Raw genomic sequence first — 28000 nt, 5'->3', positions numbered from 1 at the left:
TTTCTACAAACATCAACAGATTTGTTGTTCACCTATATCATACATGATGGCAGAGAAACGCGAATACAATGGACCCATTACAAAATTAGTTCATTAAATATGATGGGCTTAATTATTAAAGTTCATTTTTGAGATGCTTGCGTTAGTATCTTTTCTGTTTCTTTTCTAAATCATATCATATGATATTATATGAATGCTGTGGCTAAACTACATCAGTTCTGCTCTAGACCAGGGGATAGCTGGAGGCGCTGGCGATGCCGCACTGGTTCTCCTTGTTGCGCAGCATCTTGATGAAGCCCTTGTCGCCCCAGGTGGTGCCCCACGAGTTCTTCACCAGCCAGTAATCCTCGCCGGACTCGTCGGTGCCGAAGCCAACGACCAGCACACCGTGATCCAGATTCTGGGCATCACACTGGGGCTCGTTGTAGACGCCCTCCGAATAGAACTGGAACGACTCGTGGGAGGCATCGATGGCGACGGCAACGGGACCAACGGTGGCCACAGCCTCGGCCATCTTCTTCTCATCACCCTGGGGAATATCGGTGAATCCACGATCGGTGGCTCCAATTGTGCCCTTGTTGAAGTGGCACGAGTCATCGATGGCCTCGTAGGGATAGGACTTCTCGGTGTCAATGCCGCCATTATCCTTGATATAGCGGAAGGCATTGTCCATGAGACCGCCGTTGCATCCATTGTTGCCGTACTTGGTGGAGCAATCGACCAGATTCTGCTCGGACAGCGAGACGAGGACACCGGACTTGCGGAAATGCTGACCCTCGAGGGCGCCTGTGCTGGAGAAGGCCCAGCAGCTGCCGCAGTGTCCCTGATCCTTGACGGCGGTCACAGCTCCCTTGGTGCGCCAATCCACAGACTTGGGCAGCGTCACATGAGCCGGCGAGATGAAGGTGACTCCCTTGAAGCTCTCATCGGCGGCACTGAAAGCGAATGCAAAGTAGAATAAGTACGATAGCTTGGACATTGTAATCCCTATCGCTACCAACTTACCGCAGCTGCTTGTGCAGAGTGTAGTTGAAGCCGTTCATCAGCTGGCGGAATTCGTGGTGCAGCAAATCGGCGTACTTGTTGACCGCCAGTTTGAAGCTCACCTTGCCCTCGGCGAATCGCTGGTTGTGCTTGGCAATCTTGTGCTTGTTCTCATTGAAGATCTTGAGGCGGAAACGCTCCTCGGTATCATCCTGATAGTTCTTTCGGTGCTCCAGCTGCAATATGAAAAGTAGTTACAAGTTAGATAATGCACTCTTATCAAAGGTAAGTGCTACTATCGATTGACTTTCGTGTACTTGTTCCAAGATAAGATAAAGCCAACCAAATGAAAAGTTAACTTTTTAGACGCATCTTTGGGAACTATATTAAAGCAAATGTTTTACGTAAAAATGGATTTACGATCGCTGATAACCTTATCACAGCGCCGTCAACCTGGCACGAGCGAAACGCTCTAGAAGATCGGCCACAGTAGCCAGCTCTATAAATCTAACATGGTCATGAAATGGTGTTTAACGATTGCCCAACAACAGGAACTTGGAAACGGTGTTAATGTTCCCAGGTAGTAAACAAGCGAGCCAAACTGCAGGTAGGAATGGGAGGAATGCGAGCCAGCATGAGGAAATGCGCTCCATCTGCCTGCAGTGGTCCCGTGGATTAGAGACCTCCTCTCCAGCTCGGGGTTGTTTGTTTGTCCGACCCGCATATTGACACAGCCACAGCACGAAAATAGCACGAACGCTAAACAAGAATGATAGCTATAGAGAGAATTGAAAGGCCAGGGCAAGAAGTCGACTAGGTTGCTATCCATTACATTCGGCAAATGCCACTGATTACTATAATGCTATATATGGGGGTTGTTTTCGATTCAAAGTGAAACTTGTGGATAAAATTGGACTTCCTTTTGGCTGAAAACCAAAGAGTGCGCCCCCTAAAATATAAGAGATTAGCATTAGAAGCGTCTTTGCATAGAAACGAAAAGTAAATGAAAGTAAAGTTAATAAATATATAAAATTATTCAACAAAACTCATTATCAGTGCTCACGAATATCCAAATAGCGAACATGCTAAACTGAAATGCATTTTCCAAAAGTGTTTATTGCTAAACCGGTTTATTTGCGACTTTTCAACGCGTTAAGTGGCATGTTTTCTCAGTGGAATATGAAAACAAATGAACTTATACCCAACCTAATCGCTTTTTAAGTGGCGCACCAGAAGTCTTAGTAAGATTTGCGATATTCCAGGGTACTTGGCACATTGAACTGAACAGTCGAGCGGCGCTGTCATGTGAGAAACATGCATATGTAATTACTTTTGGACATCAAAGCGGACCAGCAGCCTCGGCCAGATCAGCAATTGTCGCCCCAAATGGACCGGATGGTGTCCACTGGTCCGTGTTTGACTCCCATAATTGACATAATTGAATCGAATTCGAGACTTGCAGCAAAAAGAAACCCCGCCCGTTGTGATTTCGAGGGGGAGGAGGTGGTGGCGCCTCCGGCACACTGACCTATTGATTTTCCTTGCAAACGTCGTGGTTTCTCTATGCCGCATGATAAAATTCACACATTTATTGTATACTTTTGTAGAAAATTTGAATTTGCGATATATGCAGATAGAGTTAACAACTTAAAAACAACGTTAATTAAATGCACGTGCAATCCGATATCCAGGCACTCGACGTATACGTTTTGTATCTATCAATCTAGAGATACTACTTATATGGCTTAGGAAACTTCGTTGCAGTTGAGAAGCTTGGACGATTGTGGTTGAGTATCAGAGAGCTTAACTAGTGCGATCTCCCTGCATCCCTACAGTCGCTCCATCTCGATGGCACAGCTATCGTCCTCCTGATACGCATCCGCATGCCGTTCCGTGGGCGAGGTGGCCGCGTAGGTTGCGTGTGGAACAGGTTGTTGTTGTTGCTGCAGCTCCTCCTCCTGGCTCTTGTACTCCCGCCGCTTGCGCATAATGTAGGCGAAAACGAAGCCATTTATGACCAGCATGGCCAGGACAATTATCGTCGGCCAGACCACATCCACCGATACATCCAAACTATTTGCACTGACATCGGTCATGGTTGTGCTGTGATTGCTCCTCCGTGGTTTTTATGTAATTTACTTGCTATTACCGCCGTCTCCCTGCGATTTCGTAGCACGTTTTTACGATGACGCGCGTGCTTTTCCGTACGGTTAGGCTATACTGCCACTGCTGAGGGCCTCTGAGTTGGCTCCTTTTATTTCTTTTCTCTCAAATGTGTTCTATATATTCCGCTCTGCACTGCTGCTGCTGTCTGCCGCTGGCTGCTCGAGCGTTCCGTTGGCGTGGAGCGTCGGTTCGGGAATAACAAAAAATACGACAGCAGGCCGTTTCGCTTTTGGTGGTGGTGGTGGTCCGCTCGCAAACGCAAACTCAATCGAAAAAGAGCCGAGTTCACACACGCACACAACACACTCTACACTCTCGTATCGCCGAAATCGACAAAAAGAGCCCAACCTACGTAGGCCAACCTATTTGGAGGATGGAAGGCGGTCGTACTCTATATATTTCTTGTTTCTTATGCTTTTTCGTATATTACCTTCTGTTTTGCAGCGCGCGCATCGTGGGTTTGCTCAAAACAGGCTAACCGGTTTCATTTCGAAGCGCACATGATTTATAAGGATTTCAGGCGAGCTATTCAAATATGTTTGCTCCAACCGGTTAGCCAAAGTAGCAGAAAAATTCACAAAAAAAAACGGAATTTATGTATACATCTTTAAAAAAAAAAAGAAGGAAGCAAAGAGCCGCATGCTGCTTTTGCAAGTCAGCGAAATTTTTCCCAGCTTGTTTATTTACGGCAGCCGATTTGTTTGTGCACTTGTCGCACGGAGAATTCGTGCTAGAAATCTCTTTCGGCTCTCGGAAATGCCAGCGAAAAATGGCAATTTGATAAGCAACGCCGATCCGTAGCGCGTCATTTCCAAAATGCTCGCGGCCCCCGCACGATTTGTTGTTAAATATTGTTGAATATTTGCCCAACCATGCGAACGAGCTGAAACTAAGACGCATTAATCTGGAATTTAAGAGCTTATCAGTGCCACAGTTGATCAATGCTGACTTTTGCAGCTGTGCATTTGAAACCGACGTCTGCGGCACTTTGGACTGCACACAGATTACAGATAATGTCGTTATTATTAACTAATTATAAACGTCGAGAGCTAAGTTGGCATGGTTATCACATTTAAATTGCGCGCCTTTCCTTTCCGAAGCACACATGGGCAGCACTGTTTGCAGCAGTGTGACCAAGCTGTTTTCAGTATTCTACATAGCACTTAAGGGGTGTAGAAATGTAAAATGACAAATGTAAAGTAATTGTCAGTTTTTTTTGAAAAAAAAAGAAAACTAAATTAGAAAATAAGAGAAAAAATTAGCTTTTGTAAATTGGGCTAATTGCAAATGTTTAGTTTTTTTCTAATTTTAATTAAGGATGAGTAACTTTCCATAAACACGATTCATATTCTTTCAGTTGTTTGAACTTTGTTATTTATAAACAATAATTGTTTTTCTAGTACCAGTTTGTGCTTACTCTAACAAATGATTCACCCAATTTAATATGATATTTAATAGCAGATAAAAAAAGGAAGGGATATAGTGTTATATGCATATATTGCATATGCGGGTGCATTTGAAACTGAATATAAAACCATTAAGAGCAAAATATCCATAGCTTAATAGCTAATATGCATATATAAAAATGTACATATATTCCCCTTATCACACAAGATCTGCACAAACAGCTAATTATTATTTGTACGCCCCCATTTGGGGCTAATGACGCCTGGCACGGCACCAAAGAGCACAACTATTCAGTGAAATAATGGAAAAAATCACGACCCCTGACTGCTGGCGATAAGAATTAGACGACACTAGGGGCACATTCAATTAATCAATAGAGAATCCTCCATCGATAAGCCGACGGAGTTGCAAGTGAAGGCTGCGAGACAAAGGATGATTGGGTCAATCATTAATGGAACCATGGACACACATATATATATATTTGTGTGCAATAAAAGGGGTCAAAAATCGAAGTCGCATTAGGAAACATGGCTTGCGAAAAGTGTGCTGGCAAATATGCGGCTTGTGCCTTATCAGTCGGCCGGCGGTGGACCAGTTCGAGTCTTGCACGGCTTATCGGCGGGAAATGACCCGCGGGCGTAGCGAAAGTGGGCGACGATTATCTGCCCATCCAGCCGATGTTTACGGATGGGCTAAGCAAGGCAGCCCAGCTTGCCGCTTGCGGTCATGTGAGCTGGCATGTGACTGGACGACACCCTAGACTTCTGGACTTATCTGGGCGCTCCTTCCCTCTCTTTGAGGCAGCCGCGCAGCAGTGCATTCACACTCGCAATGGCTGGTGACTCACGCGAGTGCGGAATCGTCACAAACGGAATGCGTCGCGTCCAACTATGCAAACAAAGTCGGACAGAAGACAAAGGCCCAAAAAAAATAATGGATTAATCATCATTACACATCGAGCCCTTGTTACCGGAGAACACTTGTTGTCGGCCTGGCGGATCGAATACGATCCCTAGATGATCCGGTATAAACTCACCTTGAACGTATGCCATTCCTCCATGACCACGTCGGCGAAGGAAACGGCCTGGGCCACCGCCAGCAGGGCCAAAAGTGGCAGCAAAACAGCTGTGCGCATTGTGATAAGTCGCGGAATCTGCAAGAAATCACACCAATTAGTAAGCAAACTAACTTCCAATCGGAGTGTCAGTCACGTGAAGCTCCCCCCTCATCCAGGCACAAAACCAGATCGCAAATTATCAGGGATGGCTCACAAACTTCGAGTTGTTTAGCTTTTAAAGTACAATAAATATTCTAAGCTGCTGGAGCGATAAGGGAAAGTTGTGAAAAACTGAGTTTCTTGCACTTGCACTCTTAGCATATTTAGCATTAGTTTTATCTTAGCAACTTTGTCATCAAGTTCAGTGCAAAATATTTAAATTACGTTCAAACAAATGCGTGAAATATGGAATTTATGCAAACCAACTTGCAATTTATTGCAAATTTATAATAAAAAGAAAGGATACTAATATTATTTATTTAATTTAGGCTAGCTTTAAGTACAAAACTATAAACAATCTGAGATCTAGCAATAGAAAATATGTACAAATATTATATTAATTCTTTATTAAATTCGTAGCAGACATGTTTTTGAAAAACTAGATTTTTAGTATATGTATCATTGCAAGCATAGAAAAGAGTGAAAATGAAGTAATAAATAACGGTTCAAATTGAACAAAAATCTGATCCTTTAAAGAAGCTTTTCTCGATTTTAGCGTAAAATATTCTCTTTATAGAGACATAAAAATGATTTTTATAAAACTTGACTGATTTGCGGGGCGTTTGTAAATATATTGACATTGGCTTTGTGATAAACAATATAGTTTAATTTGTTTTTTCGATGGCGATGCGTTATCTTATCGGCCATTCCACTTTGCCTCGCAGCTTCGTATTGCTTTCAAACTCTGCCATTTTTGCGCTATTTGCCCCTCTTATTGTTTTTCTATCATTGTCTTGCTGTTTTTGCGCCCATTTTGAGAAACGTGAGAGGCATTTGATAAAAGTTGTTATTTACCACTGCGATTTGTGCCAAGTTCGAGGGCGAAAACGGGTTTCAAACCACAAGGTGATTCATCTGGCTATCAGGTGAGATAAAGACCACAAAGACTAGAAAAAATGGGTTAGCACAAAGGGGAATTGGACAAAATCTAAACAAAGAAGCGCAACAGAATCGAAAGCGCAAAGCAAAAGGGGCAATAAAAACGGGCATAGACGAAGATGCCGAATGTTTATTATTATGGAGTGCAATTAAAGTGTAAATAAGTCGCCACACAGGCATGACGCAATTAGATTCAACAAGTCAATACGAAGCAATTAATCGGCATTAATGCAGGGCAGGTATATTTGCGTTCTCAACTCGAAATTAACTAAAAAGTCGACATATATTGCTTACCACTCGGAATTGCGTCGCAAGGAATGCAGTAAAATCACTGATTTATCACTGTTGTTGCACTCTTTTTTAAATGGCTGAAACAACACTAATGTGCAAGTCAGCCGATTGTATTTAACAAGTCGCTCTTGATGATCCAGTCCCGAAGACCTTTCGTTGTTTAATGAAAAAGAGCAGAAATTGTTTAAATAAGAAATCTTCGACAGAGTGACCAGTCCGAATCTTCTGGAATTACCAGAAGCTGCCTGAGCAGACGGCTATCGATAACAGCGGGGGCAGTGATGCAGTACTGGCTGCAAAACAGCCAGATCTAGCTAGTTTAGTTCAGTCGGTAAATCAAAACAATTATTCAGCCTAAAAATGTGCAAGAACTTTTTAGTTTATGTTTATTTAATAATGATTGTTTAATAACTAAAAACTAAAAACTATACCTTTCTTGTTACTTTTACAAACGCAAGATTTCTAAGTCACCCAACGAACTGAATTTAAATTATACAATAAATGTCTAAGCTGAATTTTGTTCAACAGTGCTGTGAAATACCAAATTTTAGGAATCACCCGTTAATGGTCACACTGCTCGGGTAAGAAGAAGACAAATTTTGCTCGTCATTCGGAATTGACGATTTACTGAATTTTTGATAAACTCAGCAAAGTAAACGCATTATATATCCCGTAAGTAGTGCAGCGACTATTGATAAGCCCAAACCGATCACGGTTTCTGCGCCCACGAACGTCGTAATTACAAACCGTTCTTCATCCAATCTCCGCCAGCTCTCGAGAAGCGCCCGCATCATGTTCGGAAGACAAAGTGGACTGGGTAGTTCCAGCAACAGCAGCAACCTGGTGGAGTTCCGCGCAGGCCGCATGAACATGGTGGGCAAGATGGTGCATCCGGATCCGCGCAAGGGACTGGTCTACATGACCCAGAGTGACGATGGCCTGATGCACTTCTGCTGGAAGGATCGCACCTCCGGCAAGGTGGAGGACGACCTCATCGTCTTCCCCGACGACTTCGAGTACAAGCGCGTCGATCAGTGCAAAACGGGCCGTGTCTATGTGCTCAAGTTCAAGTCATCGACACGCCGCATGTTCTTCTGGATGCAGGAGCCCAAGACGGACAAGGACGACGAGCAGTGCCGCCGCATTAACGAGCTGCTGAACAACCCACCATCCGCCCACCAACGCGGCGGCGGCGGCAGCAACGACGGCGACCTCCAGTACATGCTCAACAACATGTCGCAGCAGCAGCTGATGCAGCTCTTCGGCGGCGTTGGCCAGATGGGTGGTCTCAGCTCGCTGCTGGGCCAAATGAAGTGAGCATTTAACCCCTTGCAGCCATAACTAGTAGATAGCTTCTTAACTTGTAGGGTATCGTTTTCTTAACGTTTTTATTGTTAATAAGCATGTAATAGAAGGCATATTCGTTTGACTAGGAATCAGATGAAGCCAGAACTTGAGTTAACCCCCTTTTTCAATATTTTCCTTTATATATTCTCTGCAGCTCCCGTACGCCCTCGTCGCGCAACACCTCCTCATCGGGTGGCGGTGGGGCATCGGCCTTGCAGACGCCCGAAAATGTCAGTGTGCCGCGCACTCCGAGCGCTCCATCGAAATCGGGCAGCACCCGCAGCAGCAGCAATGTGAACTCGCAGGTCGGCGAAGGTGCCGGCTCCTCCGTTGATGCGGATGCCCCCGGTAAGAACTCAACCACATCGACCACAACGGCGTCAAAATCGACCGGAGCCTATGCCAATCCATTCCAAGCCTACTTATCCAATCTCTCCCCCCAACATGGCGCAGGACGATCCCTGAATATTGACCTATCGACGGCCCTACCCGGCGCCGATGCCATCAATCAGATAATTGCCGATCCGGAGCATGTCAAGACGCTGATCGTGCACCTGCCCGAATCGGAGGATGCGGACGATGATCGCAAGCAGCAGATCAAGGACAACATCACCTCCCCTCAGTTCCAGCAAGCTCTGGCCCAGTTCTCCAGTGTCCTACAGTCGGCCCAGCTGGGACCAGTGATCAAGCAATTCGAGTTGTCCAACGAAGCAGTGGCTGCCGCCTTCTCTGGCAATCTGGAGGACTTTGTGCGCGCTCTGGAGAAGAGCCTGCCCCCCGGTGCCACCATGGGTGGCGAACCCTCCGCCAGCGAGAAGAAGAGCAGCGATCCCGAGACCCCAACTTCAGTGGCCCGCGATGAAAACACAGATCCCGCTGCCGAAAAACAGGAGGAGAAGCAAAAATAGCTTACGTTTGCGGCTTGGTAATCATTGAAATGGAATCCGAAAGCATATTTTTTCATGTTCTGAGTGATTTTTGGATTCTGAATAAATTCAAATGGGAGTTAAACGGAAGTTCTCTATCTAATTGTGTGCTTAAAGTACTTAATATGCATAAAAACGGCTTAATTATTTATAATTATTTTACTATTATAAATATTACTTTAATAAAAGGATACGCATTTTGGTAAGTACTCGGCCAGCGCTTCTCAGAATGCATCTTATACTCATTATACTTGTGTTTTTAGCTCACCTGACTTAATTTAAAAAACAGAAAATCTAATGTGTACAATTTATTTTGAATTTTTAAATTTTGAAGTAAATAATGGGGGGATGGATATATGGCAGTAACGGTAATATTAATCCCGACAAGGTCATTTTGTTGGTGTCCCCCTAACAAAAGCTCGCTGCCCCGCTCTCTCATCGCAACACACTGGTCGTCCCTTTCTGGCGCGAATTGCGCGCTCTCTCACCGAGAGCCGTCTCACACAGATATATACACACACAGGCACACGCAACAATATTTATTTTATTCAATTCCAAAACGGCCAGCAAATAAGTTGTGTTTGTGCAAAACTCGCGCGTTCGCAATTTTCCGAAGCTGACTCTCAATTCTCATACATAACGATCTCAAGCGATCTCCGCCAGGCGAATCAAACACGGATATATCCAGATCTGCAGTAGTTGCCATATTTTTTCGCCAATTTTTGCGTTGCGGGCTGGATGTTTTTGTATCTGTTGTTGTTGGTGCTTTCATTTTGCAGCAATCTCTGTGCGTGCGTGTGTGTCTGTGTGTTGGTGCTTTTGGCGGACGTGAGAAGGTGTGTGTGTCTAGTGGCAGCCTGTATGTTTTTTTTGCATGACTGCTTCGCGGAGCTGTGGGGAAAGCTTTTCCCTCCAAAGTAGTTGTCATAAAAAAGTTAAAAGCCGCGACAAAAACAAAAATCAAAGCAAACACAGAAAGCGCGAAGAGAGAGGGACAGTGCGAAAGAGAGAGAGCCGAACGCACACTGACAACCTTTGACTCACTCGCACACACACACGCGCGCTGTTAAACAGGCCTGGAAGCTTGCAAAAAATAAAACTAAATAAAATAGGAGCTGCTTAAGAGTGTGTGTTGTCAAATAGCAAAGTAAACAAAAAGCTCCCCGGACTCGCAATTTCATGCATATCTCCGGCGCAACGATCTGGCAACACCAACAACAACAGCAGCCGCACAAACTGCGTTTTAACCAATTCCATTTCCATTTCCTGCACTTATCTTTCTCGTTTCTTCCAATTAGCGCTGGAAAAGAAACGTCCGCAACGGTTTAAATCCAGTCGAGACGCAAACCCCTCTCAACTCCTTAATGAGTTCCCCTCCATTAAACGGAATTCGCCACAAAAAACGCTTGATTTGCCGCTGATAAAGCTGATAAAAGCGTACACACACACCAAAGTCAGCTGCAATTTTGCGATAAGGTAAGTACATCATTACAAATCTTTCATTTTGCCGGCAAATCGAGGCTTCCAGAACAGCTGCAGGAGCTGCAAGTAAAATGGAGGTGCCCCAAAATCAAAAAAAAAAACAAAAATACAGGAGAAGAAGGAAACCAAAACACTAATGGCGCCTGAGCATATGCTTTGGGAAATTTTCAAGAGCGCCAAGCGTGTGAGCGCGGGGGTGCGAGCGGGACGACCGTACAGACAGTGTTTATGTTTTGGTAGAAAGGTCACATCCTTAGCTTCCAATAGAACTTTCGTTCGTTACTAACCCCGACACCCACGTCCCGCGCAAATTACGTCAGGAATCGACTCGAATCGTTTTGACAGGCTTACATGCTTTTGAACTTTTATCAAACTAATAGTATCCTTGTACATTTATGTCGATATAGCCAGGCATTATATAATGCAATCCTAAACCGATTAAAATGTTATCAAAACATTGGGGAGTTGAGATTTACATGAGATATTTAGCAATTTAAAACCGATTTGTAGGGACTTATCCTATAATTAAACAAAGCTTTCTAACGTTTTTATGCGCCATATTAAAAGAGAGTTTTTAAAGTATAAAAAACTTATGTTTTTGAAAAACTTAAATTTGCTATGTTATTGATGCGCAAGCTTATTAGTGGCAAGCTCCAGTTTGCAACCTTATGATCGAATGTATAACACCTTGTTCGTAACTTCAAAATTTTAAAGTGGGTGGTGAAAGTTTTTACGACGCGACTCCTTAAAAATGGCAGTCGAACGGGCGGGGAGAAAGCTTGCAGACTGACATTGAACTTGGGGCACACTGAACAGAATTCTATTAATCACAGGGTGCCGCAGCTTTTTGGGGCAACTTTCACCAACCATTTTTGCAGCTGCCACACTTTAACAGATTGTTGCCAGTTGCAGCCATCGATTTCGTCGCAAATGCGTACATATTCACACATTCGGAGCGCGCCGTTTCAAAACTTTAGCTCAAAGCTTGCACTGCACAGTGCACTTTCTTCCTTTCTCCCCCATTAGAATAAGACTCCAATTCATCTCAACAGCTGTCTTGGCCGCAGAGAAGCTTTATCCTCTGCCTGTTGCACACCTGTTTTCATTACCAGGATGTAGATCATTCACTTGGAGCAGTAACGAATTGATGCCACAATTCATGAGCAAGTCTGTAGTGGTCCACCCCAGCCACGTCCACTTTGCATGGCCCATTTGGTCGACTTCCTGCGTTCCAATTACCATTGGCTCCTCCCGCCCCTTTGTGATTATAAGGTTTGGAACGGCAGGCGGCTCTCCGATCCGCTGACATCAGCAAGCGCAGCAAACAGCCGCCGCTGCAGCAGCAGGAGCAGATGATTTTCCGGTTTGCCAGGGACCGAAAAACTGGTTTCGAAAAAAAATGAAATCAACGACAGGCTGACCGAATCGAGCGCTGCCCTTTCGCACAGTCGGGCCAAAAAGACAATACAGTGCGGAGTGTTTGTTACATGTTAGAGCGTATATATATTTTGAAAAGTACGTGTGCGGAATTGAACAAGACAATTGGCTCAGAAATCGACGGGCTTGATGGTGATGAACCGGGAGAGAATGAAGGCCACCAGAATGGTGGCGCACACGAAACAGAAGGCGAACATGTAGAAGCTCTCCTCGGTGAAGATGTCGGAGAAGGCGGGTATATCCTGGTAGATCTTCTCGATCACCGCCAGTGTTCCTTTGTGCTTCCTCACCATCCTAATGGTTACTTCTTCTTAATGGCCTTCTTTCCGCCGCTGGCGCCTCCTGCTAGCTTCTGTTTCTCCGCCTTGGTCAGGACCTTGTTGGTGACCTCCTCGGGCGGTGCCAAGCTGGACACGTGCTTGTTGCACAGCTGCAGCAGCTCTAGTGTGTTTAGGTTATCGCTGTTGAAGCGGATCTCCTTGACTTTGGCTTGTTCTGTGAAGGATGTAATATCAATAAGTGTTTGCTTTTTGATTGTTGCAGTTTTAGTTCAGTTTACCTTGCGCTGAATCAATCAGGGCAAACTTAATGTTGGCCGGCTGGCGATCGCAGACGATTTCCGGCTTGACCACACACTTGGGATTCGTGGCTGCCACTTTGGGTGTGGAGAGCAGGAAGAGGAATTCCCTGAAATTAGAAAGATTATTGATTTATCATTTCGATTTACTTGATTTTCCAGGAGCAGCGACGCCGCCTCAAACTGACGCCGACACCGACTAAAATGTCCACGGAGCGTGAGCTGGCTCCCGGTGGGCCAGCTCAGCTCCATCCGCACACGCTGCCGCTGACTTTTCCGGATCTCCAGATGACCTCCACCGTGGGCATCATTGGGAAAGTCTACGGTGAGTGTGGCACGCATTCATTTCACCCTTCATCCCATCACCTTTTTAGCCCTCGAAGGATCGGTTTTTCTGATGTGAATACTTCACTGCACCCTTTTTGGTTTTCCTCAGTTTCTTCTTCGTATGATTTTCTTTTTCCTTTCGGTTTCGTGAAAATTCTATCCAATTCGAGTGGTGAATATGGGGTGTTGTGCGCATGCCCCGCTATCGGTATCGGTGAAAAGCGCTTTTCCGACTCACCGTGTGGACTTGACGTTTTCCGCGAATGGATCGAACTGCACGGTTATCCGCTTGACGCCCTTCAAATTCACGCTCTTCAGCTGCTTGCCAATGGCGGACACAATGCCGCCGGAACGCCGCAATGCGCCACTGAAAGGCACAGACATTATTTATGTTTTTAGCGGCGGCAATGAAAACTGCGGTTTTTCCGCACAAAATTTACGACGTAACAAGCACGCTACGTAACAGCTGAGCGACGATAACGATAACGGGGCCCACTCACGATGACCGCCGCTGGTTGTACAACACTGGCATTAGCAACCCTGCCTCGCTATGCCCAGATGCTGCTCGTATAGTCATCTCGCTCACTCGCACGTCTGCGGGCGAGAGTGCTTTGCCCTCATTTAAGTGTGGTTAAGAGTGTACAGCATGCGTCACGCTCACACGTCGCGAGTACAATTTTTGTGTGGACGTCCAGTGTGTGGCTGTTGTGGGAAAAGCTGAAGAAAATTGCATTTTTTGCATAATGCGCGGCGTGAAAAGCTAACAAAAGTTGTGCTAAATCAAAATTCGATAGTCTGGCCACGGTTTGTGCATAAGAGCGGGCGGCGCGAACGTGTTTGGTGCACAAAAACAACGTCTCGAAAAAGTTAAGAATTCTACGTGCACACATTTTTGGGGCTGCCATATATAAAAAAAACGCATACAAACGCATTTTCTTGCTGTATATGCGGAGGAGCACACACACACACACACAGAGCGACAGACACGCATACAATTGCACTCACGAGATATGCGAGCATAAAGAATTTTTTCTTAGTTGTATTACCAGAGCATTAGATACATATATAAGTATATAAATATACATATATACACGCCTAGGTGTGTACATAAAAGATACATACATATAAAATTAAACGAAAGCTGTGCCTACATTTGTGTTCTTTTCCAATACTAAAATAACAACAACAAACAATAATAATAATAATAATAATAATAATAATAATAATCATACGAGTAATATAAATAAAATAATGCAAGTCGAGCGAGAGACAGCGACAAGATAACACACCCACTTGTCTGCTGATAATTCCAATTTATATATAATAAGCCTACGCCACGCCCACGCGCAACTACAACAACAACAACAAAAAACAAAACAAATGCAAAATCAACCAAACGAATAAAACTTTAAACTACTTTAAAGTGTGATAAGCAAAAGGCTGAAATCAAAAACAAAATAATTAGTAGAAAACCAAAAGCAAAGGCAACAACAAATACAACAACAACAACAAAGATACCAACAATCAATTACATTTTACACCAAAACACGAAAAGCAAACACGAGCCAACATTTTTTACATTAATTATTTTTCTTAAACCAAAACCTAACTTAGTGCAAAAACATGTATCCAGTTGGACAACGTAAGTGATTGCGACTAAAAGAACAGAAAGACAATTTCCAGACAGAACAAAAAGAAGAATACAAAAATAGGCGACTGCTGCCACAAGTTTCCCCCACTCCATGCCACCCAGCTCCCCTTTGCCCAGCCACCCACTAATCAAGTTTTCGATGTTCTACTTGCACCTATATATGATACATACACACGTGCAACTGCCACACAGACAGACACGTGCGTCAAAGTGCAGAGGTGAAAATGCTCAAAAATTGGGTCAACAACCTTCGTCGCGTCGCAATAGTTTCCAGCTTTTCCGGGGGTTAATCTCTGGTGGCTTTTTTGGGGTCTGCGTCTCGAATTCATTCGAATTCGGGTCGTATCGTATATGGATCTGGGTTTTTTGAGGAGCAGTCACTACCAATTGCGTCGCAATTTGCCACCAATTGTGCGTATTCCATTTAAATATTTATGCTTCGATGGGGTGAAAACGTAGATGTCGTCGAATATGAAAAGAGTTTGCTGGGAAAGAAGGGATCGTAGAAAAATATGATTCTTTTGTTTGAAATCTGAATACTTAATGGGATCTTACCAAAAGCTATTGTTGTTTATGCCAGAGAACTTCAAAATAGGTACCCTTTTCCAATATCATATGTCATATTGTGTTTCACAATAAACAATAATATCCAGCAAACTTGGGAATAGAAACTATAAGCAAGCTGTTTCATATCAAACCTATGAGCACTAGAATATTTGTATTATAAATACCAGTATTGTGTAGATCTGGATTTTGAAGATAATGATTTAACTATCAGTTAATTAAGCATAAAGTTTAGATAGTTGGGCGAAGCACTTGGTAGAACATCAAAACTTAACCCACCTGCAAAGGAACCCAGGTTAGAAGGATGAAATAACTGCAAACTATTAACAAAATGGCGGCTAACTCGGGACCCAGGATATAAACCAAAACCCCAATCGACCCACTAAGCAACTGGCCAAAGGGGCAAACAACTTGTGGCAGCAGGACATACTAACTCTATAAGGACACTATAGTGTATACAAATATAACCGGAAATTCAAACACATATACATACATATAATATATATATATATATATCTATTGATAACGATGATGAAAGAAAACTGTAACTAAAATATTATTAACGCACTTTAATTTCGTTTTCTTTTTCGTTCGTTATCGCCAACTGTTTTCGGTTTTCCGACATCGTTCTCCACCATTGACATTATCCTTATCATTATCATTTTCGATTCTCCATCATCGACAACAACAAACCATCGATTGGCCATTGCCCTATTGCCATTTTGATTTGAATCTCTTCATTTCCACGTTCATTTGATTACCTTGCGTTGATTTGATTACCTTTTCTTTTTATAGAGTCACAGTGGACCCCCTCGCCCACTCGGCCTCAGAGTCCCTCTCAGGCGCAGACTAGCTTCGACACGCTCACATGTAAATTACTCTCCAAGAACCAAAAACGATTACTAAAATTACTAAGATCCTTATGCAATTTGATTGATTCGAAACGCTATACCGAACTGTTTGTGTTTATGTTCTTTAGTTTGATGTTCTCCCCACTAATCCAACCAGCCCAACTAATCCGTAATCCCTAATCCTTCTTTTTTGCCGTAATGTTACTAACAAAAACTAACAAAAAAAAAAAACCAATATCAAACCTTTAAACTAACTTTTTGAACTTTTATTTCGTGTAAATGTTTGTTTCTTTGTATCATGCAAAGTGCACTTGAAGTATTACTCTACACCTGAACTAAAACACCTACAAACACCTGTTTTGAGTTTGAATATGTAGTAGTTTATGTCTTACGCTCGTTGCATGATCATTTTTTGCTTGTAGCAATTAAGTGGGTTTTACTTACTCATATGCTGGATTATCTCATTGGAATAGGGATTTCACAAATGATACGGTCCGTATTAATTAGTACAATTACGATTATGTATAACTAAACATTCTGATATCTTAAAGTTCCTGAGATTTATCCAAGCATGTGAGGAGAACCAACCCAAAACGTACTCTTTGATATTGCCTACTACTTGCGTTTTTTTTGTTTTTGAAAACCTTTAATTATTTGGAAATCAAATATTTTCGGAGAAGAGACTAATTGGCAATTGACTTTGCAGCACCACCAGCGCCCGGCTCGTCGGTCAATCCCACCGCCGTCACCAGCCCAAGTGCCCAGAATGTGGCCGCTGGTGGAGCAACTGTGGCCGGTGCAGCAGCAACTGCCGCCCAGGTGGCCTCCGCCTTGGGTGCCACCACCGGCAGCGTGACGCCAGCAATTGCCACCGCCACGCCAGCCACGCAGCCGGATATGCCAGTCTTTACGTGTCCACGTCGCCCGAATCTCGGACGAGAGGGTCGCCCGATTGTGCTGCGCGCCAATCACTTCCAGGTGACAATGCCGCGTGGCTATGTGCATCACTATGACATCAATATACAGCCGGACAAGTGTCCGCGAAAGGTGAACCGTGAGATTATCGAGACCATGGTGCATGCCTATAGCAAGATCTTCGGAGTGCTCAAGCCGGTGTTCGATGGTCGCAACAATCTGTACACCCGTGATCCCCTGCCCATTGGCAACGAGCGTCTGGAACTGGAGGTTACTCTACCCGGCGAGGGCAAGGATCGAATCTTTCGCGTGACGATCAAGTGGCAGGCTCAGGTCTCGCTCTTCAATTTGGAGGAAGCTCTCGAAGGCCGCACGCGGCAGATACCTTATGATGCCATTTTGGCGCTCGATGTGGTCATGCGCCATCTGCCCAGCATGACGTACACGCCAGTGGGGCGCAGCTTCTTCAGTTCCCCGGAGGGTTACTACCATCCCCTGGGTGGTGGACGCGAGGTTTGGTTCGGTTTCCATCAGAGCGTAAGGCCCTCGCAGTGGAAGATGATGCTCAATATCGATGGTGAGTTCGCAATGCTCCGTATTATCTATTTCACCAACTAATGATTACATATTCCTCAGTCTCGGCCACCGCTTTCTACAAGGCTCAACCAGTCATTGACTTCATGTGCGAGGTGCTGGACATTCGCGACATCAACGAGCAGCGAAAACCGCTCACCGATTCGCAGCGCGTCAAGTTCACCAAGGAGATCAAGGGTCTCAAGATCGAGATCACCCACTGCGGCCAGATGCGTCGCAAGTATCGTGTGTGCAACGTCACTCGCCGCCCCGCTCAGATGCAATCGTAAGTATTCTGCACTTTCAAACATTTCTGCTTTTGCTAACCATGCTTCATCATCATTTTAGATTCCCACTGCAGCTGGAGAACGGACAGACCGTAGAGTGCACCGTGGCCAAGTACTTCCTGGACAAGTACCGCATGAAGTTGCGTTACCCGCACTTGCCCTGCCTGCAGGTTGGCCAAGAGCACAAGCACACTTACCTGCCTCTGGAGGTATGCAACATTGTGGCCGGACAGCGGTGCATCAAGAAGCTGACCGATATGCAGACGTCGACCATGATCAAGGCCACAGCTCGTTCTGCTCCGGATCGCGAGCGTGAGATTAACAACTTGGTTAAGCGCGCCGACTTCAACAACGATTCGTATGTGCAGGAGTTTGGCCTGACCATCTCCAATTCGATGATGGAGGTACGAGGACGCGTCTTGCCGCCTCCCAAGCTTCAGTATGGGGGACGTGTGTCCACCGGCCTCACCGGCCAGCAGCTGTTCCCGCCACAGAACAAGGTGAGCTTGGCCTCGCCCAACCAGGGTGTATGGGATATGCGCGGCAAGCAGTTCTTCACTGGCGTCGAGATCCGCATCTGGGCCATCGCCTGTTTCGCCCCACAGCGCACGGTGCGCGAGGATGCGCTGCGTAATTTCACCCAGCAGCTGCAGAAGATCTCAAACGATGCCGGCATGCCGATAATTGGACAGCCGTGCTTCTGCAAGTACGCCACCGGGCCGGATCAAGTGGAACCCATGTTCCGTTACCTGAAGATCACCTTCCCCGGCCTGCAGCTCGTCGTGGTTGTGCTGCCCGGCAAGACACCGGTGTACGCCGAGGTGAAGCGTGTGGGTGACACCGTTCTGGGCATGGCCACCCAGTGTGTGCAGGCCAAGAACGTGAACAAGACGTCGCCACAAACGCTCTCTAATCTGTGTCTGAAGATCAACGTCAAGTTGGGCGGCATCAATTCAATTCTGGTCCCCTCTATTCGGCCAAAGGTCTTCAATGAGCCGGTCATCTTTTTGGGTGCCGATGTGACACACCCACCAGCTGGCGACAACAAGAAACCATCGATTGCCGCCGTCGTGGGCTCCATGGATGCCCATCCATCGCGCTATGCCGCCACCGTTCGCGTACAGCAGCACCGACAGGAGATCATCCAGGAGCTGAGCAGCATGGTGCGCGAGCTGTTGATCATGTTCTACAAGTCGACGGGCGGCTACAAGCCCCACCGCATCATACTCTATCGTGACGGAGTCTCCGAGGGACAATTCCCACATGTCCTGCAACACGAACTGACCGCCATTCGGGAGGCCTGCATTAAGCTGGAGCCAGAATATCGGCCGGGCATCACATTCATTGTGGTGCAGAAGCGCCATCACACACGACTCTTCTGCGCGGAGAAGAAGGAGCAGAGCGGCAAGTCGGGCAATATTCCCGCAGGCACCACCGTCGATGTGGGCATCACACATCCCACCGAATTCGATTTCTATCTGTGCAGCCATCAGGGCATTCAGGGCACCAGTCGCCCCTCGCACTACCACGTTCTGTGGGACGACAATCACTTTGACTCGGACGAGCTGCAGTGCCTCACGTATCAGCTATGCCATACGTACGTGCGCTGCACCCGATCCGTCAGTATACCGGCGCCAGCCTACTACGCCCATTTAGTGGCCTTCCGTGCCAGGTAAGCCATTGGATTCGATAGCACTTCAATTGGACTGTGCGTTAATGTGTGTAATTCGTTTGCAGATACCATCTGGTGGAGAAGGAGCACGATTCGGGCGAGGGCTCGCACCAGAGCGGCTGCTCAGAGGATCGCACGCCAGGTGCCATGGCCAGGGCCATCACTGTGCACGCGGATACCAAGAAGGTCATGTACTTTGCCTAAAAAGTATCGCCCCTCCCCAATACCAACACCAAAAAGCTAAAGAATACAAAATCAGTTTCGAATTTCGATTCGAATAAGCAACTCCCCACTTCCTTCCCTCAGATCAGAAAGCGGAAAGCGGATGAAAGCCAAGCATAGAAGTTTAGAATTAAGTTACGTTTTACGTTGAGAGCGCGGATGGTTGGAAAAACCAACCAGAATACGAAGATCTTGCATGCATTAGTTTACAAACACGTACATATATAGTAAGCAGAGTAATGAAAATCCCACAAAGACACACAAACAGCATCCACACACTCGCTCATCCACACACACACACACAAAGCAGATAGCCACACAGTGAGAAATGATTGGAAATGTTAGCCAATCGAATGTCAGGCACTAGTTTGCGAAATCAAAGAAATGTAAGAATTCTCAAAAACAAGCGTAGCAAACAAATTGAATGCAAATAGGAAATCAACTAAAGGGAACAAAAACTACGACAGCAACACCAACCAACACCAGATAACAAAACAAAACATATAAAAAACGAAACCTAACAAAAATGGAAGTGAAATTAAGTGAAAAGTGAGCGTCATCAGCACGAGAGAGAGAGACGAGTTTTGTAATAGAAATTACGATTAAATTGTACAATATATTTTTACACGATACGAAATGAAGACATGATGAATGATAATGAATGAATGCATACAACCAAAGGTTTTTAGTATACAAAATGAATACGTTGCTGATCGACTCACACAGCAAACACCACAAGAACACCAACCACTCGGATTCTCTGTACTGTGAACGAAGACCACCACCAAAATATAAACAAAAACCACAAGCGACATTAAAGCGACAAGCATTGAAAGAGTGTGTAGACACAACTTAGCATGTACTAATGAAATACTTCAATACTTCAACTAGGGCGCTGACAAAACCGAGCAAGAACATTTAATAGTTTGTAAGTTGGGCTCTACCAAAAACCAAACACAAAAAGAGAGAGAAAAAAAATAAATGCCAGTAAGGCCAGATGAGTTAAGTGGGCGATGATGAATAACGAGAACTGCAATTTCAACAAGGGACAAACTTTTGGTCAAAACAATAGCTATACTTATAGAGCAGAGCCTAATATATACATACATACATAACTAAGCCTAGAACTAACATTTAAAGTTTTTACGAAACGAAAACCAAGCGGATGATGTAGAATACTTAAATTCAATAGTGCAAATAACACGGTAGCAGACACGTTACGTTGGCAGTGCTGATATTTTATGTTAGTCCTTAGTTTACCCTTTTTTTATGCACCACACCACACAATCAGACTCCGAACTTCTTCAACCCTCCTCGAGTCCAAGGCATATCACTCAATGTCCTCTTATTTATGTACCTCCTACAATAAGCCCTATGATATATTTAGTTGTACCTTATATACATATATATATTTTTTTAAATCGAATGCCTAACGAAATTTGTTGATTTCTTCATGTTGATGCTTCGAATTGGCTACTTCGCTGCTTTTCGTTGTAATAATTTCGTATTAATTAACTTTAGATCAAAGTGGTGTACGGGTAATATAAACAAGGTAACTCTTCTCCACCGTCCGCCGGAGGGAGGTGGCAACAACATTTCAATATTTTACAAAGTAGTTTTAGTTTCGCCAAAATCAACAAGTAAACAATTTCAATATCAATATGAAACGTATGCTTAGTAATTGTACTATATCGAGGACACAGTTCAAGTTAACATTATAATGAGTTGTTATTTATGCGGCGCGGGCGACGACGATCTATGCAGTCGGAGTCGCCCGGGCCAAACCTAATTTATAATTGTATACATCCTTCTTCACAGAACCTTTAATTTAGATTTAGTTTCCAAGTTTGCAAGCTGTTTTGCCAATCGTACATTATGTGAGCATTATAAAATACATAATATATATAAATCTATATGCTTATATTTAATCATTTACAGCACTTACAAATTAGTTGGTAATCCTCAAAAATATATGTATAACAAAAGGGAACAGAACGGAAGGAAGGAGGTCGCATGCGGTCCCTCAAAATGTTGAATCGAACTCTTAGAAATCTCTTTGGATTTGAAGTCATATACAAACTTTTGGAACTTCACGAATGATTTCAAATCCCTTGATATTTCAGTGGTATCACAATTTGATATATTATTTTTAAATCTGCATACTCAATGCCTGTTTTTAAACTTCTCGATGTTAATCATTCATTTGGTCAACTACTTCAAGTGCAATGATATCTCTTGCTGAAATTTTAAAACCAGAATTAATATTTTAAAGTATTCAGCTGCAGTTCTTTTTTCTAAATTTTACTAGTCCTTCCAACGAGGCTCAACATAGCTGATATTAATAGCTTATTAATTAATTATTATTAATTGGTAATGCGTTTAAATGCGATTAACATTTTGTGGGGCTGTGCAATCAATGTGTGGGTGTATTTGTTGACTTATTCATTTTCCATTTGTTTTTCTAGTAACGTTTCTACACAAGGGATTAAAATTGTAAACTTATTTCTTAATTTTTACTTAAAGCAACCCGATGCAAAAAAAAAAAAAAAACAAAAACAAAATCCAACAAAAAAAAACGAATCAAACAATTTTAGTTTTAAGAAAAAACAAAAAACGAAAACGAAACAATGCAAAGGAGTTCGCGATTCGGGGCTCGATTTTTGAGATCGGCCAGAAAGAACCAACATTTACATTATATATTCACTTAGTTTAAGCTGAAGCTGAAATGTGTGCCGACAATGAATGCATCTCGTAGTTGTAAAATGAGCGAAATATTCAACAATAATTTACTTTACCACACAATACATGAGAAAGTCCAAAGCTTTAACTTACTCGCAAGATGAATGAAGCGGAAATATCGGTGGGAAAACCCTTATCACTAATGAAAATGCCAATAACAAGCTGCTATCTCCTCCCATCCAAGAAAAATGGGCTGTAACAGTTGTCCCTATATACACGCGTAAACTTATACATATATAGTAAAGCTGGATAACTCCGATTTTCCCCCTCAAGAACTCAAGAAAACTCACACACGCTACAATTTCAAAGGTTTCTTCAGTGTCGTGCAGCAAAATAATTGGAAAACAAGTTGGAGGAGAAGATTGGAGATCGTGGAAGGCCTTAGATATCATTTCCAAACTATGTTCTGCTCAGAGGCAAGGCCCAAATAAAAAGACAAAAAGCCGGGATATCCACATGGGAACTTACATTTTTATCTGTCAAAATTCAATTGAGCTTTAAACTAAAGATAGATCGAGAAAAATGAAAAAAACAAAATAAGAAAAAAAAAAATGGAAGTAAAAAACTTGAACAAAAAAAGAAGAGAAGAGATAAGTAAGAAATAGTGAAAGGAATCGCATTGTTTCTACATATTACTTATAAATGTGCCGTTTATAGATGTCTACAATTATATACAACAAATATAGATATATACCTAGATATATAATCAGATCGAAATCGAAGCTAGAACAGCAATTTGCACAACTCTTCCTAAAGGAAATAAAAAGAATAAATACAAATCTAAATCTAACTAACGATTAAATTACATATATGCCACAATTACCGAGATTTCAAGAAGTGACGGACTAACTCCAAGCAATTAAAACGTTATATTTGAATAGCTTATGAACTTATGATACCATATATGTATGTGTGTACTCTATACTCTTCCAACTAGACCCAGAGACCCACTCGAACCCGGACCACATGCGCGATCCACATAGCCATTAGCCCACAAACAAACACACAATCCACACAATCCACTCTCGACTTAGTGTTCCAAATGCGCATCGGATCAGATCGGATAACTAACCCTTAGCTGAAATTCGACTAGCAAAATCAATACGATAGTAACACTTATTCGTGCGTTAAGATTAGGGAGATCATCTGGTACATACCTTACTTTAAAAATCAACCAAAATGCCGGGTAATTAATCAATAAAATACATATTATTAGTTCTAATCTAAGAGAAGTAAAGAAAAACAAAAATACATCAACATTATGAATAAAGAAAAACAAGCAACGTGAGCAACGTAATATGGGAAATCTGTAACTTTGGTGATCTTTTTAAATGTTATTAGTAAAAGAAGGCAAAACAAAATCAAGTTTAATGACGAATACAAATCAAACCAGTTTTAAATGTGACTTAAATTACGACGTAAACGACATTTTTCCACAACATTATATATGTACCAAGACAAAACAAACAAAAAAAAAATGCGAGTTTGTGAAATATGCAATTTAATGAAAGTTTATGATCTTTTCGATATAATTCTGTCAAGCTGTCTAACAATTAGTTTTAAGCGCTTCAATACAAGATACCATCAAACAAAAATCAACAAACTCAATTAAGTTAAAGAAAACACAATTATATATAACAAATCGTATATGTTTTATACAAATTGTAATTATTTTTATCGATTTCGATTTGATTTTAAAAACCCACGATATGTACCCATCCCTTGTAAAACAAAAACGATTTTAGTTTGCGTTTAAAGTAAGAAAACAGCATATACAATTCATTTTTGTTCAATAAAAATATATTTAACTAAACACTCGTCTTGCCTTTTGAGTCTAGGATGATTTCAGTTTTGAGGAAATCATTCCCAAATGTGGTCACCCAAGCTAATCGCGTGGTCAGGTGCAAATCCAAGCAGGATAAATGTGCCAAAAACGCTCTGATTATCCTGGCCCCGGGAGCGGAGGAAATGGAATTTACCATATCCGCCGATGTCCTACGAAGAGGAAAGGTAAATCATCCCATAATTTGTACATCCCATTGTTATATCATTTGGAATTTTAGATCCATGTTACCGTGGCTGGTTTGCATGGTTGTGAACCGGTCAAGTGCTCCCGATCTGTGCTCATCGTGCCGGATACTTCCCTGGAAGAGGCCGTGACCAGGGGTGACTACGACGTGGTGGTCCTGCCTGGCGGATTAGCTGGGAACAAGGCGTTGATGAACTCGTCCGCCGTTGGCGAAGTGCTGCGTTGCCAGGAGTCAAAGGGCGGCTTGATTGCCGCCATTTGTGCAGCTCCCACTGCGCTGGCCAAGCACGGAATCGGAAAGGGGAAGTCCATCACATCGCATCCGGATATGAAGCCCCAGCTGAAGGAACTTTATTGGTAGGTTTGCCAGTAGTAATATGTTTATTAAATTACCACATTTCCTTTGACTACTCAGTTATATAGACGACAAGACTGTAGTCCAGGATGGCAACATAATTACTAGTCGTGGTCCTGGGACCACTTTTGACTTCGCCTTGAAGATTACCGAGCAACTGGTTGGAGCCGAAGTTGCCAAGGAGGTGGCCAAGGCAATGCTCTGGACTTATAAACCATAACGGGAAACCAACAAACTTATAAACCATTCAAGGAAAGCTGATCATAAATTACATAGAAATAAAAATATGGAACATTAACGTAAGGTTTTGTAAATAGTAAAATCTTTTTTTTTACCACCAATGACGCTGAAAAAATCGGGGGACTGTTTTTTATGTACAAAGTTCCATAACTAGAATTTTTCCATATGGAATGACCTAGGTTATTGATAATTAAAATATGATTTCAATGTTAATTAAACAACATTTGTATCTGTACCTGTACCTATTTTCCCATAATAATATCCAAGTTTCCCACCCAAACCTTAAATCATAGCTTCCCATTTTCCCCGTTGGCGCTTTATGCACACTTTAGGTATAACCGTAATACCGCCTAGTGAGACCATGCGAGGGCTTGAGAATAACACCACCATATCGGGAGATTGCAAATGTATTGAAATAAAACTAAAAGAAATCGTATCAACGGCTAGTTCGGCGAAACTCGGGAAATCGGAAGGTTCAACTTTTGGGGCGGTCCGTGAATTTGTGCATTTTTCTGTGTTTTGGCGGAAAACGAAACCGTTATTGAGATATTTGTGAATCGCAAACTGTAGATACAACTTTATAGAGTAGTTGCAGTCGAGATGTTAGATATATTCTTTTGAAAATCCACGAGATAAGATAGTTTTTTTTCACCGCCGAGTGCACGTGAATCGTTTGTTGTTGTTGCGCCCGTTGCACTTGCAGCCGTAAGCGTGTGTATGTGTGCGTTCGTTGCATTGTGTGAGTGTAGACGGGTCATTAAATCTGCCGCTTCTTTTGCTGCTGCTACTGCTGCTGTTCTTTTTGTTTTTGGGTAAATTGCACAAGTGTAACGGTTTTCAAGAAGTGCAACAACCAAAGCGACAGCAGCAGCAACAACTACAACAACTACTGCAGCACAACCATGTAAAGTGTGTGTAACCAGAAACGCGAAAAAGTGCAGTTCATTCAAACTGCAAACGAAATTGCCATAAATTATTGTTATAAGCTTTTGCGTTGCGTGATGAAAGGAAAACAGTGCAAAGGCAAATGAAAAGCGCTGCGAGCGGAATAAGAAAAAATAGTGGAAAATATTGTGTATATAACAGTGAATAGTGAAAATTAGCATAGAGCAGGAGCGAAAAGCTAAAACCAAAAAAAAAAGTAAAGCAGAAATTCAGGAAAATAGTTGGAAGCAGCCACAACAAAAAGAGCAGAAGAAGAAGAAGAGGATGAAAAACGTTTGCTGCACTTACACACACACACACATCAAACACCCACCCTCTCTCTTTGCGTCCTTTTCCCTGCTCCCACTCGCCATCTCTCTCTAACAACCGCCGCCGCAAACGCAATCGCTCTCTGATATGCGCCCTCTCTCGCTCTCGCCCAGTGCACTTTCGGTGCCCTTTTGCGGTGCTCCTTTTCATGAGTCACGAACAACCGAGGCGAGAATAAACCGTGTAAAATACGAAGAAATTGTGCAAAAAGCGGTGACAGTGCAAACGACAAACAGCCGAAAAATCAGCAAACTTAAGCAAAGTGCAATGTGCTAAATGCTTAAATGCCGCAAGCCTGAATAAAAGCCATCATTTGTTCCTTTTTGGGTGTTCCTCCTGTCTTCTTTTCCTCATTCGGCGACTGTGTGAGTGGAATTTTTAAACCGACAGCCGTTGCCTTATGGTGCGGGGGCGGGTAAACAAATTAAATAATTTGTTTATAAAACTGTGTCAGAGCAAGAGTCATGTGTGAGTCGCAATCCGCTCCCTCTGACGCAGGTGCGTTTATCTACAGTCGTACCTGCCTAACCCAAACTGACCATCCTTTGTTAGATAGCTGTTTAAACAGATAATGATTGCATTTTTTTGTTGCTCCTTAAATAATTAACCCCATTCACTGTGTACTTATAATAGGTGGCCATTGTTTTTCAAAAAGGGGTAGTAGCTTTGAAGATTTTTACATTCGGAAATGAATGTATAGTTTACTATGATACATCCTTTGTCTGTCATAAAGATCCCGTACTCCTTTCGAAAATCAAACCGAAGTTTTTTGTTGGATTGGAACACAACGTTTTAAAACTTGTTTGCTTAAAGAGCTCGCCTTTTTATATAAATATTTAAAAACCTTCGATACATTCATAAATAAACTCATTCACAACTGGGCTATAAGAATGCGTCAATGGAACAGGGTTATTGGATCAGCCTTTGCAAGAAGTTCGAAATTCCCCATAGGAAAGTACGACTGTACGATGACTTAGTTGCTGGCCGGCTAATCAAAGCAAAGTCAGCACAATAATTTCGCACTCTCTGCCTTCCACTCTTTCTCGCCTATCTGGTCCACTCCATCCGCTCTCTATCTATGCATCTATTTGTACTATTTGCTAAAGCATTCGCCCTTGTGTTTTTATCAAATGCTTGTTCCAATTAGCAAATGCTTTACTTCTTTGTCATAAATATACATGTACCGTGGCTGGAGAAAAATCGATAGTGAGGAGGGGCGGTCAATGGTTTTTTCTGCGTGGTGGTGGTGACACATCCGTCACGAGTACCGTTCCTTTTCGTCCGTCCGCTTTGTCATTCATTCAAAATCGCCAGGCTACGCGCATTACACACACCACGCGGCACACGTGTGCGTGAGCGCCTGACACTGACACTGACCACAGGTAAAACGAGAGAGCGGGTAAGAGGAAGAGCGAAGCTTTACGCTCACCTCCCACACTCTTTGGCTCTCTCCTGTTCCTTCCTTTCGCCGGTATTTTGCTGCTTTGTTTACAATTTCATTTGTTTTGGTGAGCAACCCCAAAATAAAAGAAAAGAAACAACATTTGGC

General features: G+C 43.2%; 7 protein-coding genes across 12 annotated transcripts; 3 read left to right on the top strand and 4 right to left on the bottom strand.

Annotated features, from left to right (window-relative positions):
* Nucleotides 1-32: 32 nt before the first annotated feature.
* Nucleotides 33-7196, bottom strand: LOC6609071 (cathepsin L). Of its 2 annotated transcripts, XM_032715003.1 has the most exons (5): nt 7007-7180; nt 6629-6720; nt 5594-5710; nt 1006-1220; nt 33-935 (listed from the first exon to the last, which is right to left on the bottom strand). In XM_032715003.1, exons 3-5 carry the CDS (start codon nt 5690-5692, stop codon nt 224-226), a joined length of 1026 nt encoding a protein of 341 aa, XP_032570894.1. In that variant the 5' UTR covers nt 5693-5710; nt 6629-6720; nt 7007-7180; the 3' UTR covers nt 33-223. The 2 variants fall into 2 exon arrangements, with proteins under 2 accessions (XP_032570894.1, XP_002033774.1); XM_002033738.2 differs by lacking the exon at nt 6629-6720 and having other exon boundaries at nt 7007-7196.
* LOC116800384 lies at nt 2538-4141 on the bottom strand. Its single transcript, XM_032715004.1, has one exon. The coding sequence runs from the start codon at nt 3078-3080 to the stop codon at nt 2814-2816; it is 267 nt and encodes an 88-aa protein (XP_032570895.1). The 5' UTR covers nt 3081-4141; the 3' UTR covers nt 2538-2813.
* Nucleotides 7197-7564: 368 nt separating the features above from the next.
* On the top strand, nt 7565-9400 carry LOC6609070 (proteasomal ubiquitin receptor ADRM1 homolog). Of its 2 annotated transcripts, XM_002033737.2 has the most exons (4): nt 7567-7675; nt 7775-8316; nt 8505-8698; nt 8804-9400. In XM_002033737.2, exons 2-4 carry the CDS (start codon nt 7796-7798, stop codon nt 9256-9258), a joined length of 1170 nt encoding a protein of 389 aa, XP_002033773.1. In that variant the 5' UTR covers nt 7567-7675; nt 7775-7795; the 3' UTR covers nt 9259-9400. The 2 variants fall into 2 exon arrangements, with proteins under 2 accessions (XP_032570439.1, XP_002033773.1); XM_032714548.1 differs by having other exon boundaries at nt 7565-7675; nt 8505-9400.
* A 414-nt stretch (nt 9401-9814) lies between these two features.
* Nucleotides 9815-23125, top strand: LOC6621144 (protein argonaute-2). Of its 4 annotated transcripts, XM_032714542.1 has the most exons (8): nt 9815-9971; nt 10575-10752; nt 12935-13097; nt 16110-16184; nt 16872-17657; nt 17717-17939; nt 18002-19612; nt 19678-23125. In XM_032714542.1, exons 3-8 carry the CDS (start codon nt 12977-12979, stop codon nt 19814-19816), a joined length of 2955 nt encoding a protein of 984 aa, XP_032570433.1. In that variant the 5' UTR covers nt 9815-9971; nt 10575-10752; nt 12935-12976; the 3' UTR covers nt 19817-23125. The 4 variants fall into 4 exon arrangements, with proteins under 4 accessions (XP_032570433.1, XP_032570435.1, XP_032570437.1 ...); XM_032714544.1 differs by lacking the exon at nt 16110-16184; XM_032714545.1 differs by lacking the exons at nt 9815-9971; nt 10575-10752; nt 12935-13097 and adding an exon at nt 13728-14741.
* Nucleotides 12236-12512, bottom strand: LOC6621147. Its single transcript, XM_002045289.2, has one exon. It carries the CDS (start codon nt 12486-12488, stop codon nt 12306-12308), a length of 183 nt encoding a protein of 60 aa, XP_002045325.1. The 5' UTR covers nt 12489-12512; the 3' UTR covers nt 12236-12305.
* Nucleotides 12475-13569, bottom strand: LOC6621145. Its single transcript, XM_002045288.2, has 3 exons — nt 13338-13569; nt 12755-12882; nt 12475-12690 (listed from the first exon to the last, which is right to left on the bottom strand). The coding sequence occupies exons 1-3, from the start codon at nt 13481-13483 to the stop codon at nt 12497-12499; spliced, it is 468 nt and encodes a 155-aa protein (XP_002045324.1). The 5' UTR covers nt 13484-13569; the 3' UTR covers nt 12475-12496.
* Nucleotides 23126-24074: 949 nt separating the features above from the next.
* Nucleotides 24075-25255, top strand: LOC6609068 (protein DJ-1alpha). The gene is made up of 3 exons (XM_002033735.2): nt 24075-24583; nt 24637-24959; nt 25018-25255. The coding sequence occupies exons 1-3, from the start codon at nt 24413-24415 to the stop codon at nt 25175-25177; spliced, it is 654 nt and encodes a 217-aa protein (XP_002033771.1). The 5' UTR covers nt 24075-24412; the 3' UTR covers nt 25178-25255.
* The last annotated feature ends 2745 nt before the right edge of the window (nt 25256-28000 follow it).

The sequence above is a fragment of the Drosophila sechellia genome, chromosome 2R (assembly GCF_004382195.2).
Source record: "Drosophila sechellia strain sech25 chromosome 2R, ASM438219v1, whole genome shotgun sequence".
NCBI classification, from domain to species: Eukaryota; Metazoa; Arthropoda; class Insecta; order Diptera; family Drosophilidae; genus Drosophila; species Drosophila sechellia.
The sequence above is the reverse complement of the archived record's forward strand: the minus strand, read 5'-3'. Positions and strand labels throughout refer to the sequence as shown.

Coding starts and splice junctions, on each gene's coding strand:
- LOC116800384 (XM_032715004.1), bottom strand. CDS start 3,080: ATGACCGATGTCAGTGCAAATAGTTTGGATGTATCGGTGGATGTGGTC.
- LOC6609071 (XM_002033738.2), bottom strand. CDS start 5,692: ATGCGCACAGCTGTTTTGCTGCCACTTTTGGCCCTGCTGGCGGTGGCC. Junction 1,221..5,593: donor AGGAATGGCATACGTTCAAG/GTGAGTTTATAC, acceptor TTCATATTGCAG/CTGGAGCACCGAAAGAACTA. Junction 936..1,005: donor ACTCTGCACAAGCAGCTGCG/GTAAGTTGGTAG, acceptor ATTCGCTTTCAG/TGCCGCCGATGAGAGCTTCA.
- LOC6609070 (XM_032714548.1), top strand. CDS start 7,796: ATGTTCGGAAGACAAAGTGGACTGGGTAGTTCCAGCAACAGCAGCAAC. Junction 8,317..8,504: donor TCGCTGCTGGGCCAAATGAA/GTGAGCATTTAA, acceptor TATTCTCTGCAG/CTCCCGTACGCCCTCGTCGC.
- LOC6621147 (XM_002045289.2), bottom strand. CDS start 12,488: ATGGTGAGGAAGCACAAAGGAACACTGGCGGTGATCGAGAAGATCTAC.
- LOC6621144 (XM_032714542.1), top strand. CDS start 12,977: ATGTCCACGGAGCGTGAGCTGGCTCCCGGTGGGCCAGCTCAGCTCCAT. Junction 16,185..16,871: donor TAGCTTCGACACGCTCACAT/GTAAATTACTCT, acceptor TTGACTTTGCAG/CACCACCAGCGCCCGGCTCG. Junction 17,940..18,001: donor CGCCCCGCTCAGATGCAATC/GTAAGTATTCTG, acceptor TCATCATTTTAG/ATTCCCACTGCAGCTGGAGA.
- LOC6621145 (XM_002045288.2), bottom strand. CDS start 13,483: ATGTCTGTGCCTTTCAGTGGCGCATTGCGGCGTTCCGGCGGCATTGTG. Junction 12,883..13,337: donor GAAAACGTCAAGTCCACACG/GTGAGTCGGAAA, acceptor TTCTAATTTCAG/GGAATTCCTCTTCCTGCTCT. Junction 12,691..12,754: donor CCTGATTGATTCAGCGCAAG/GTAAACTGAACT, acceptor CATCCTTCACAG/AACAAGCCAAAGTCAAGGAG.
- LOC6609068 (XM_002033735.2), top strand. CDS start 24,413: ATGATTTCAGTTTTGAGGAAATCATTCCCAAATGTGGTCACCCAAGCT. Junction 24,584..24,636: donor ATGTCCTACGAAGAGGAAAG/GTAAATCATCCC, acceptor TTGGAATTTTAG/ATCCATGTTACCGTGGCTGG. Junction 24,960..25,017: donor CAGCTGAAGGAACTTTATTG/GTAGGTTTGCCA, acceptor TTGACTACTCAG/TTATATAGACGACAAGACTG.